The 12,367-nt window shown below is 37.3% G+C and overlaps 2 protein-coding genes across 10 annotated transcripts; both read right to left on the bottom strand.

The window, feature by feature from the left end:
• Positions 1–72: 72 nt before the first annotated feature.
• Positions 73–2,925, bottom strand: LOC137746031 (uncharacterized). Of its 2 annotated transcripts, none has more exons than XM_068486078.2 (2): positions 2,611–2,925; positions 73–251 (listed from the first exon to the last, which is right to left on the bottom strand). In XM_068486078.2, the coding sequence occupies exon 1, from the start codon at positions 2,791–2,793 to the stop codon at positions 2,647–2,649; it is 147 nt and encodes a 48-aa protein (XP_068342179.1). In that variant the 5' UTR covers positions 2,794–2,925; the 3' UTR covers positions 73–251; positions 2,611–2,646. The 2 variants fall into 2 exon arrangements, with proteins under 2 accessions (XP_068342179.1, XP_068342178.1); XM_068486077.2 differs by having other exon boundaries at positions 73–223; positions 2,611–2,918.
• Positions 2,926–3,750: 825 nt separating this feature from the next.
• Positions 3,751–9,727, bottom strand: LOC137745418 (Pentatricopeptide repeat (PPR) superfamily protein). 8 transcript variants are annotated; one of them, XM_088681333.1, is made up of 5 exons: positions 9,570–9,664; positions 9,032–9,127; positions 7,134–7,195; positions 4,381–7,036; positions 3,751–4,139 (listed from the first exon to the last, which is right to left on the bottom strand). In XM_088681333.1, the coding sequence occupies exon 4, from the start codon at positions 6,805–6,807 to the stop codon at positions 4,864–4,866; it is 1,944 nt and encodes a 647-aa protein (XP_088537459.1). In that variant the 5' UTR covers positions 6,808–7,036; positions 7,134–7,195; positions 9,032–9,127; positions 9,570–9,664; the 3' UTR covers positions 3,751–4,139; positions 4,381–4,863. The 8 variants fall into 8 exon arrangements, with proteins under 8 accessions (XP_088537459.1, XP_088537456.1, XP_088537455.1 ...); XM_088681330.1 differs by having other exon boundaries at positions 3,751–4,199; positions 9,570–9,632; XM_088681329.1 differs by having other exon boundaries at positions 3,751–4,199; positions 9,451–9,585.
• Positions 9,728–12,367: the final 2,640 nt, after the last annotated feature.

The raw sequence follows: 12,367 nt of genomic DNA, 5'->3' as shown, positions 1-12,367 counted from the left end.
TGATTTCCAAAAAAAATATGAGAAAATTACAACTTTCCAGTACCAAAAACAAACCCCAATACAACTCTCAAGTACAAAGGAAATCCTAACTATGATTTTGTATTTAATATCAAACAACGGATCACAATTCCATTGATAAAAATAATCTACTCAGTATTCACAATATAAACTTAGCAGCTCTGGATGTCCAGGCCATGCATCCACCCGTCCCTTTCACCGTCTTCTGCACTTGTACAGGAAAAATGGAGTTGCTGTTATACAGATTGAAAGATCAAATGACCCAGTTACAGCAGGATCATTTCAACTTTATTATTAGGAAAGTGAAGGGGCATAATTGAAATCAGTTAATCAAGTATCTAAGCTATATCTATCAGTAAAATACGATACAGGCTGAATCGAGCCAATAACAAGAAATTCGGGTTGCATCAACATTAATATTTGGAGCCGAAAACCTGCTCTAAATAAAGTTGTATAGGGTACCGAAGTTACGTACTAAATAGCTCCAAGACACATTCTCTGTTACAAATATTGCTCACAATATACTGATTCTATTTTTCGCTTCTATTCTTAGCAAAAATCTCAATCGAGATTCCTCTCTGGTGCATCATGTTTGTTTGTTGTGTTGGAGTGCAAAAATAAGGTGATAGCTTGGGTTGGTTGAAATTTTAGGTTTGTGAATCAAACAGGCACGGTGACTTTGAGGATTTTATCAATTTTAGAGAACCACCCATCAGAGCCATCGTTAACCATTGGTTGTTAAGGTGTATTCTCAAAATATCGATATCTACAGTTGTGGAAATAGACGAGGACCTTTCCCTAGTACGACAGGACAGGGAAGGACGCAGCTCTGATGTACTAATTATCGTGCCCTTCAAGAGGAAAAAGAGTGCATGCATTGGTTTCAAAGTTACAAGATAAAAATTTAAACAATCTATAAAAACATTGCAACAGTTTCATTTCTTAAGTTCACTTGTCAGAGATCGAGAAATTCAATGACAAATCTGCCATCTCATTAGAAAACAATTATCATTTTAATGCTGATATCAAAGTATGTAGAGCAGGAACTCTGTAAAGACAGACAACTAGCAGGAAGAGAAACAAAATTGTTCAAAAATATAAGGCTTGTCCAGCACAAGACTAAAGTAAAGTTCTGTAAAAGAACTCAAGTGCAACCATAACATGCACAAAATAAATGAACTTGCGGGCTCTGTCCTAAATGCTTTGCCCTTATTAACCATTCCCAAAATCTTGATCAACCTGGCTTATGCTCGGAAAGATTATCAAGGTTATCTTCTTCGTTCTGATGATCCTCTTGCAATCAAACCATTCAAAAAGTTATTTAACATCCTTTGATGTCGTAAAAAAATGGTAACGTTGCTAAAGAAAAGGGCAAATCGTCAAGGTAAAGGTAGATGAGATTCAAATAAGGTTGCTAATGTACACAAAATTGATGGCTACTTAATTGTGTAACTCATCATTACCCACGTTGTGACTCACTAAACAGAAGAAACAAGGGCCAGTTACAATCTCAATTTATATGGCAGCTAGGTACTTGGGATTTCTTTTGTATATGGGTACAGGCACTAGACTTACAGACAGCCTGCTTTCCAAAGAGATCATGTCTGCAGGATATATGATAGAATTTCTAAATTCCACATATCTCCAAAGAGATCATGTCTAGAGGATACAACACCCTTAGTAATCTATTAAAGACAACAAGAAACTCACCATAAATCAATTTGAACATACTCTGTGAATTGAGTTTGATTTCGATTCTTAGCTTTCGGTAAAACAATCTGAACTCCTGACTTAACCAATGAAGAACAAGTAATTTCTGAAGTTATTAAGACTTTTAATGATGCAAATCTAACCAAAACTCTACAAATCCTTCTTTCTTCTCCAACCAAAACTCTACAGTTTGTATTCAATTCAATCCACATAAAACCTCAAATTTCGTCCCGGAAAAAGGTGACTGAGGTAATTTTCTTGTTTACCATTCACAGCAACCCTAAAGCCATGAGTTTGTCATTCTTGGAAACCCTAAACAACACATCTTATGATCAGGCCCTAAGCAGATCATAAAGTGGATTGGCTGGCTCCAAATGGGATAAGCATGAGTTCTTGCCTAGGGTGTGGTTTCTCCAATTTGTGAAGTACCTCTTAAAACTAGTCATTAAATGGATTACAGTCCGGGATTCTCCAATTGTATAAGTTCGGTCTATATGCTTGTAATTACACTGAGAATCATCCCGTGCATTTCTTGTTCGTGTTTATTTGCATTTCATCAAATAACTAAAACTTAAATGGTGGATTGGTCTAGTGATTAGGGCCTTCCTATTCAACCCACTGCATCCGGCGTTCAAACCCTCCCCTTCCCCTTCCACTTCCCCTTCCCCTTCCCCTTAGTATAGCTTACAGTAGTAATATCGTTTGTAACAGAAAAAACTGATTACCCAGATTACCCAACAAACCCATCACGCCAAACAACGAGACAAAACTTGACAAACATAGGTTCCCTTGCTATCCCAAATGGGTAGTGTGGAAATCAAGCAACCAACAAAATTTACGGATACGAAGAGATGGAGGAGGAGGAGGAGGAGGAGAACAAACCAGAGAGCTATGGTGCTTGGAGTGGTGCAGAATCATTCAGCCGACATGAAAAGGGCCAATATCTCCGGTTCTAAGGGAGCCGGCGACTTCATCGGCAACGGCCAAGCAAGACGAAACCCAGCCGGTGAGAGCCAACCACACCATCTTTGCCATCCAAACAGTCACGCCCCATTGCATTGCCATCTCTCTTCTGCTACAGTTGCCTTTGCATCTGAGAATCCAATCAATCCCCTCCCACCATTTGAGGTAAACTCAAGTCAAAGAATTCGGAAAGAGTTCATAACAAGGATTTTGTCCTTTCCTTGTTGTATGGGCAAAATGTTTTCAACACCTAAAGTTCCAATTTTAACCTTTTAAAAGAGAAAGTTTGGACCCAAAACGTAATGGATTGAATAAGAAAACGTTAAACACCAAAGCATTCCACTACTTGCATTGTAATTAAACCAACCAAAATATGACACTACATGTTTTGCATGATTTTGCTTGTTTATATTCTTTTTCTACTGGATCTCGGGAATTACTTTATACCGCATTATTGATCTCAGTATATTGTGAATATGACCGTTTTACTTTATTCTTCTTTATTTCTTTGTTTTTTCAATCCAAATCGAAACGCTATGATATAGAATGAATCAATAGTTTTACATTTGACTGGAATCAAAATAAAAGATGAATAAGCGGAGAATAGAAACCAAAGTATAAGTGAGAGAAAATCTATGGGAATCAAACCCACATCAGGGTCTATAGACATGAATACCTAAATCAAATTACTCATTGCAGACTCGGTGATTTAAGTAGACTTGTTCGCCCATGCAACAAAGTTTGACACTCCATCGTCGTAATTTAGGTTAGTTTAAAGTAGAACGTCGTTTTGTATAAAGTAGACATTGTTCCCACGTTCAGTAAATAGTATCCACTCTGAACCTGGAGTGCACGTCCGCACATCTCAGATTCACAATGTTGAAGCCTTATTCAACCTCAAAATTAAGAGTCTTTCTAATTGATAGGATAGCGGTCCCTCAAAACTTCGGTTTTCTTTTCTGAACCAATATGAGCACCCTTGAATTCGATCAACAATGTATTGAGTTCATCAATCATTGACAATACATAACTTAACAAACCAGTACGACACACGTAATGTTTTCGAACAAAAGAATAAACATTCATTGCCATAACAAATACAGGACAGCAAGTAGAATATACCAATTAACGAGACACAGAAACCCCTTCAACCGCCTCAATGAAAAATATGTCGATAACAACAACAAAATCCAAACCCTCTACGGGAATTTGACTTCACTTATTTCTAGTTATTTTGTCATTTCGGTGTCTGACATTCTGAGAAAAACATGGTTCTCACATAACCAAGGGAAAACAGTACACTGAATTTGTTGAGACTCAAGCAAGCCAAACAGCTTATCACAATCCTTACAGCGAGTCAAGTATTTCGGTGATTCAAACACAGGAGGTGGAGCATCAAGCTTGTCAGACATCTGTTCCACGAATCCGTGTACCTCAAGGGACTCTAGCTAAATGAAATCAGAGGCACAAGCGGACTCAGAAATTGCACTTCATCACACATTTAAAAGCTTGTACGAAAAATAACATAAACCATCATTAGATTTACAGAAGGTGATTACATTAGACTAGAATATCGAAGGCCAATATATAGACCTAGTTCAGTAGCATCTTTAATGTATAGGCTATTACTTTGTCATTATTGTTTAATTATAATGCTGATTAATTTAGTAAGTAAGCAAGATAACTTACCTGGAGATGAGAGGATATGAGATGGTCTTGCTGCAGCTGGTATTGGGATGGCCAGAGATGACCTCCGGTTGCTGCTAGAGATTGGCGGCAGGGGTAGAAGGGTGCAAGCTCAAAGATGAGGGCAGAATCTAATTATATGGGGCCACTGATGAAACAATGTGTCCCAACCATTGAACTTCAACAACTTAACCAACCATCGATAAGCTATTTGAGGGGGGTTTGATTCCATTTAATCCAGTCCAATCCCAATCTGATGGCCAAAGATGAGTTTGAACGCTTTATCCTGCCCAAGAAAAAAGAAAAATACTGCTTCTGGTGCATTATCCATAAGCATTTTGCAATTCGTCCACTGCCAATCTCCTGGACCCAAGAAAAGTTGGGTACCCAACAGTAACAAATCTTCCTCTACTGTCAATCTGATCAAATCTGCACATCACTTTTCAAATAGTATCTTTTGAACTGTCTGCTAATTGAGAAATTAATTTATGTTACTGAAAAACAATCATCTACTATCAAGTCATTGTACGGGACATACCCAATCTTCTTCATTCTTTCATGAAGATTGCTAAGTAAAGAATATATAACTTTATATTGACAATGAGACTCATCGCCAACCACAAACACATGCACCTTATTTCCAACTTCTATCCAACTGCACCCAGGTTGCTTCTTCAACCTCTTCTCTTTCAATTTCATTCTCATCTTTGCAGCTTCTCTCCATTTCCCGGATGAAGCATATATGTTACTCAACAACAAGTAACTGCCTGGATTCTCTGGCCCCTCCCCTAAAAGCTTCTCGGCAGCCAGCTTCCCGATATCTATGTTACCATGAACATTGCATCCAGCAGCAAGAGCCCCCCAAACAGATGCTGATAGCTTAGTTCCCAGCTTCTTAAGCACATCAAAAGCCTCCTTAAGCCTCCCTGCCCGACCACAGAGATCAACCAAGCATGTGTAATGATCTTCCCTCACTTCTATTGACCCATCTGTAAGAAGCTCATTAAAATATTTTATCCCCTCCTCCACCAAACCAGCATGACTGCATGCAGAAAGCAGCCCCACAAAGGTAACATCATCAGGTTTGAATCCTAATTTCCGCATTTCATTAAACAAGTTAATCGCCTCAATGCCACATCCATGATGTGCATAGGCTGCGATCATACCATTCCATGAGATCACATCCCTATGAATGGTCAATCCATCTTCAAACATCTTCCTAGCAGTGACTAACTCCCCACATTTTGAATACATGTTTATGAGTGCGGATACCAAGAATGCACATTCCTGATGGACCGTTTTAGTTATCATCTGATGTATTTGTTGTCCCTCACTAAAACTAGCTAAGTTACTACAAGCACTTAACACACTCACAAAAGTTCCCTGATTAGGTTTCACTCCATTATCTGCCAGCATGTTTGAAAAAGTCATCAATGCTTTTTCATTTTCCCCATCTTGTACATACCCTGTGATCATTATAGTCCAAGAGATGACGTTCTTCCGTGGCATTTTCGCAAACAACTCCTCTGCCCTCTTTAAATCCCCATTATGAATAAAACCAGTGATCATTGTATTCCATGAAGGTATGTCCCTCTCTGGCATCCTCTCAAACAATTCAAGAGCCTCATCCAATCTCAAACTCTGGGTGTAGCCCGTAATCATTGCATTCCACGACACCACATTCCTTTTAGGCATCCTCTCAAAAAATTCTCGAGCTTCATCAATCATGCCATTTCTTGAAAATCCCGCAACCATTGCTGTCCAGGAAATAATATCCCTTTCGGGCATCAGTTTGAAAAGTGACCTTGCCTCTTCAATCCTGCCACACTGTGCCAAAGCGGTTAAAACTGTATTCCACGAAACCACATTCCTCTCTGGCATCCTCTTAAACAAGTCCAAAGCCCTATCCACCTGGCCATCCCGTGCATACCCATCAATCATGGTGTTCCAAGAAACCACATTCTTCTCCGGCATCTCATAAAACAACCTCTCTGCCTCCTTAATTCGTTTCAGCCTTATATACCCACTAACCAACGCAGTCCACGTAATCACATTCTTCTTAGCATCCACTCTGTCAAACAGCCTCCTAGCCTCCTCAACCATCCCACACTTGATATACCCTGTGATCACTGTCGTCCATGTCACCACATCTTTGTCAGGCATTTCATCAAACACTTGGCGTGCTTCTCCAACCTTTCCATCTCTGCTTAGTTTGGTAATCAACCAATTGGATTGTGCCACATTAAAATTGGCACTAAAATCTCTCTCAGGGGATGTGATTCTAGGTGTCACATTGTAGTTCATGGAATGGTATAGACATTTGAGATTACATCGCATGGGAAGGATAGCCTGGGCATAACTCAAGAGAGGTAATTTAGTTGTGTTGCTAAGATGTATCATGGTAATTGGCACTTGTAACCGGGCAAACATTTTGAGCTCTCCTTGGCTCACAAGAATCAAACAAAACACTTCTTGTCTCAATTCTCATGTTCGCCGGTAGTCATCAGCTTGGGAAGCGAATAGACCTGAACACGTGGTTATGAGAAGTAGAGGTTTCATTCTACCTGCTGTTAATAGTCCTCCTAAGTTCCACAGAGTTTCTATAATCCACCGGAAAAATAACCCCAACTGTACTGTTGTTTGCAGCTTCGAAGTATACCTACCGTTCACAAGAAAGGAGTTATGAATGTGGAAAATAAATCTAAAAACAAATGATTTTAGAGAAAACTATATTTTTAATTAGAGTAAAAGATCACCAGAATTGAGTAAAAAAAAATGGCAACCCATTGATATCACCTCATTCTAAGAGGCCCATGACCTACAATCACCAAAAGTTAAAAGTTTAAACCAAACTTGCTCAATCTTAATCAATCTTAACTTCTAAACATGTGCAGTCTTATAAATATAATTAGACATAAGATTATTGAACACTTGGATCATAATAATCCATCAACACAATCCTAGAATTTAGGTTCGGTCAACTTCACCAATTACAGAAACAAGAGAATTCCACAAACCGTAAGCAATAACACTTTCTGAATTTGAGTGGCCATAGAAACAATAAACTAAAAATTAAAAGGTTTAACCATTCTGATTAGTTGCTGGAAAATGTAATGATAAAACTTGACTATTCAGCTTTTATTAATTGGACCTGGATAAACAAAAACCGCAACTCAGCTAAGTAATTGGCTCAACCACTCAGGCGGTGTTCATTTTTCAGCATTCAAGAAAGTGGCATAAAGTGTTAATAATTTTAAAACTTCATTTCCTTTCCTTTTACCTTATTTTATCTGGAACTAAAAGACCTACATCCACAACTCCCTACAGTAAAAGCCCACCAAAAATTCAGGATCAAAAATGAACCCAATCACAGGAATCACTTGAGCATAATTAAAACCTACAATAATAGGAACCCAAAGAACTAAGATTGTGGACAGTCCCTTTGACCATGAGCAAATTCATTCGAACATGTAAATTTCAAATCTTACTGAGAGATAGAGACACTCAATTTTGGAAGAATTAGGAGACAAAAGACAGAAAACCACATTATGCGCAAACCACCAATGGGTAAACAAAAAGAACATGCCTATGCAAAGGAACCAGGATAACCGATGCTGACCTTAGCAATTGTAGAAGTAAACACACAATGACTCTACAGTTTGTGGTTTGAAATGTAACATGTGCATAACATTGAAGGAAAAAAATATATACATGGTAAGAGCAACCAGATTCTTATTATTGGATTTTATATTTTATTTAAAATTTTTAACCTATCACGGCCAACCTATGTTGCACCAATACGGATACAGATGCAGGTGGCTATATACGGTACGGTGATACAGTAAATCTCTAAAAAACAAAGATACAATACGGCAAGGATACGACAATTAGAATAATATTTCGTGGGTTCATATTCACTATATAAATTATATCACTAAAGAATGAAAGATACATATTTATCTTTCAACATTAACAAAGTAAACACCTTGAATTTAGAAACTACAACCCAAATTCCTAACTTGGATTATGTACCTTGACCATATCTTGGGAGTATCTTAACCGTATCCGAGCCGTATCCCATAGTCAACAACACAATAAAGTCAACGATACTCCAAATTGAGTATCCGTTACGTATTGGGAGGTATTGTGGGGGTGCACGTATCCGATACTCAGCCTTCTCCAAATTTGAAGTATCGATGCAACATAGTTGCCAACCTATGCAGACCATTCTTCTCAGCAGAATCCATCTTTACCCCACCCAAATTTTGATACGACCATGTATATGTACCGAATCCAAGTAATAAAACATGTCGGACGCGAATAACTATCAGCAACATCAAAAGAAATTCATTTTTTATTCTATTTGTATTTTCTTAAGAGGAAAAGGTTCAACGACTATTTGTATTTGAAGCTCCTAACTAGTTTTTCTGCATTGACATATCCAACAATGGGATGGTTGTTACTTGAGAATGACAATGTCAATTGCAAATTGCCTGAGATCAATATCAGATACCAGACTAGGCCTCCAAACGTTGATATAAAAATTGCAATTTGACATCTCTTCTGTCGATTGGGATATGCATGAATCGAAATGAAACAAAACGGGCAAAACTTAGTTATTGAAATGAATTCGGATAATGGGTTGAGAGAGGACCTGTAATGCTGGAGATTTCAAAGCCCTGGAGCTGTTGTAACATCCAAATTTTGCATTTGTGTAAGTACTATGTAATGACAGCAACCCATCCAAATTCTGTATTTGTCCAGTACGAATTATGAGGAAATTACAAACAATCAAAAGAACCAACCACAACAAATTAAAAGCAAGAAAAACACATAAAAATACAAGCTTGCTGCATTAGGAATTTGGGACATCGCATTTGTGGTATGCAGAAAATTTAGACCCATAAAAATCAAAAAGTTCATATTCAACCAGAATGCCCACTACTCTAAATTATATACAGATTCCACTTCCACATGTGAAAACTTGAACCAACTCAAAAATTAAAATCAACGTAATTAATTGGAAACGCTAAAAAATAGTAAACAAGTATTTTCTCAGTAAGCAAACAGAACCTAAAGCCAGCAGCAGAGAGGACATGGTGACCGCTAATTCTGGTGGCGAGAGAGAGAGAGAGAGAGAGAGAGAGAGAGAGGAGACTGGAGATTTTGGGTAGTGAAGATTCAAAGCTCACCCTCGGTCTCGCCGTCTCGGTGACGGGTTATAGATTTTCTGGTGGGTGGGTCAAAAAGATCCGGTTGTAAAACATGCGGATGGAAATATCGGATGAGTATGTACAGTTGAGATTACATTTCGACCGAATTACATTTTCGACCTCGTGATTTATGAAATGCAACTTTTGAGCCTTGCTTTTTAATAAAGAAGTAAATTAGGAGATATAATCTTTGAATGATTTGGCAAATTGAAATTGAACTTGTGATCTCTAAATTAAAAGTCCTGACATTTTGTACGTAAATTTGATTTAATGTTCTAAATTACGTATTTAAGAAGCACGAGATCATATATTTTAAGCAAAACAACATCAATCTAAAAAATGATTATGTGCTTTACATGTGAGCATTTTAGAAGAAAATACTAATGGAAATTATTAAAAGGGCCAATGCTCCATACCAAACGTCACAAAATTGTAATTCAGAGACCAAAGATCCAATTTGGTCGTAATTCAGGTACTTTTCTATTTTTGTCATCTTAATGAAATCTAAGTACTTTTCCCTTTTTTTTCTTTGATTTCTTCGCCCTCTCCATAATGGCTAAATACTCAGAGCATTTTCAATCATGCTCTCTATTTTGTAACAAAGTTTTAGCTAAAATTGTCAAAAGGTTATTTTAAGAGCTCTCTAAAAAGTTTTGCTTCAACCATACTACATGCTTTAAAAAGTCATGATGACTATGACTCAATAAAAATTATTTGTTTATTTAAAATAATATTAAATTAATTATAGAGAACCATTACGAACTCATTTCTCCCTCCATGTATTGAGGATCTCTTAAGATGAATTCCTACTCATGAGGTGGATAGGGAGCATGATTGAAGTTGATTTTTTTTTTTTTAAATCATCTTTATATTCTAGTTAGGAGCTCATTTAGAAAGCTCATTGGAGATACTCTAAAGGTGAATCAAGTTATGTTGAATTTGATTTACTATGGAGCATTTGCTCCTTTAGCCAATTTTATTAGTGTTTTCACCTAAATTGCGCACATGTGAAGCATATGATATCACCATCTTTTAAACTTAGATTGGCTAAAAGTGTCACATTCCGGCCCCGACCCTCACCACATCCCGGGCTTGACTCCACCGTAGCACGATATTGTTTGCTTTGGGCCCTGACCACGCCCTCACAGTTTTGTTTCTGGAAACTCACACGAGAACTTCCTAATGGGTCACCCATCATCGGAGTGCTCTCGTACGCTACTTGCTTAACTTCGGAGTTCCCATGGAACCCGAAGCCAGTGAGCTCCCAAAAGGGATCGTGCTAGGTCGGGAATATACATATAAGGATCACTCCCCTGGGCGATGTGGGATCTTACAAAAAGACTAAAGGCTGGTTTGGGGTTATGGTGCTTTAAAAAAAAATTGGCTTCTTAAAAAATCTAGAACATCAAATGTGTTTGGTAGAACAAAAAAAGTGTTTTTTTTTTTTTCAAATTACTGTCAATGGTAGTAGAAAAGCAGAAGCAGACTCTACCATGCTTTTCAAAAATGTTTTCTTTTTCTTTTTTTTTTTCAAAGTATAATGAACAATGGTCATTTAATAAAAGGGGTGTGTTGTCCACACACCCTTCTAATTTTCGACCGTCGATCGGATGAATTGAAGAACATCAAAGGAAAAAAATTAACAAATGGTGTGTGAGCAGTAAAATAGGGTGTGTGGATAACACACCCCTTAATAAAATTTTCAAATGGCAAATACCCCGCATATTTTACAAAATTACAATATCTACCCCTACATTACTCTCTTTGGCAATTATTATATCACATTCAATACCATATTTTTAGTCATTTAAGAGCATCTCCAAAGGAGATGTCAAATTTTGAACATAAAATTTGAATTTGACAGCCTATGTGACATTTTGACATTTTTCAAAATTTTGCTCGCCACCCGGTATGTCAAATTAAATATTATTTTATTACACTATTTTCTTTTCTTTTTATTTTATTAAACTATTATTTTATGCCCCTTCTTTCTGGACTTCTCCCATCATCTTCGTTCTCTATATTTTGAATCTTTGTATACCTACTTCTCTTCTCCATCAACAACCTGTCATCCTCTACCATCACATCGATATACTTGAACTCACCTCAAATCCAAAAGGCCACAACCAAATTTTTTTAACCTTTTAATTTCAATTTTTTATAAAATTTGTTTGAATGTTGAGAAAGTGTGGGATTTTAAATTACCGACAAGGAAAGACAACGACTTCTCCCATTTTGATTTGCAAGTGGAGGAATTGTAGCCTAGGGATTGCAATCCATCTGCGACGATCTTCCTCAAATCGTAGCTGAGGCATTGTAGCGAGGATTCAAGAGCTCTTGTTTGAACAACGATGTGAAATAAAGTCTTACATTTGGGTTTTAGGTTGAGATCGTGAGGTTAGTTTATGGGTTTGATTTTGAGAAAAGGGAAGACGAAGGACGAGTGGCGCTTCTCTGGTTCGAGTGAGAGAGGAGAGTTGTAGATCTGATAAAAAAATTAATAAAATAACATTTAAAAATTAATTAAAAAATATTTGAAGCTGCTTTCAAATTTGACAGCAAGGGGGAGAGCTGCTATTCTATGTTGCCACATCATATTTAGCTTCTCGGTTGGAAAACATTATAGCTGTCTTTTTTTATTGTTATTGCTGATTTGGACATTTTGACATCTCCTTGGGGGATGCTCTAACTTATCTATAGCAATTTCGTATAAAAGTTTACTAAACACCCAGGCACTGTTTTTTTTTTCTTGTTAAAAGTATTTTTAGAAAAAAAAT

Source organism: Pyrus communis, chromosome 12 (assembly GCF_041283825.1).
Source record: "Pyrus communis isolate YQ-2024b chromosome 12, ASM4128382v1, whole genome shotgun sequence".
Lineage (NCBI taxonomy): Eukaryota > Viridiplantae > Streptophyta > Magnoliopsida > Rosales > Rosaceae > Pyrus > Pyrus communis.
The sequence above is the reverse complement of the archived record's forward strand: the minus strand, read 5'-3'. Positions and strand labels throughout refer to the sequence as shown.

What these genes read in the sequence shown, in the direction of transcription:
- LOC137745418 (XM_088681328.1), bottom strand. Translation starts at nt 6,807, where the DNA reads ATGTTTGCCCGGTTACAAGTGCCAATTACCATGATACATCTTAGCAAC.
- LOC137746031 (XM_068486078.2), bottom strand. Translation starts at nt 2,793, where the DNA reads ATGGCAATGCAATGGGGCGTGACTGTTTGGATGGCAAAGATGGTGTGG.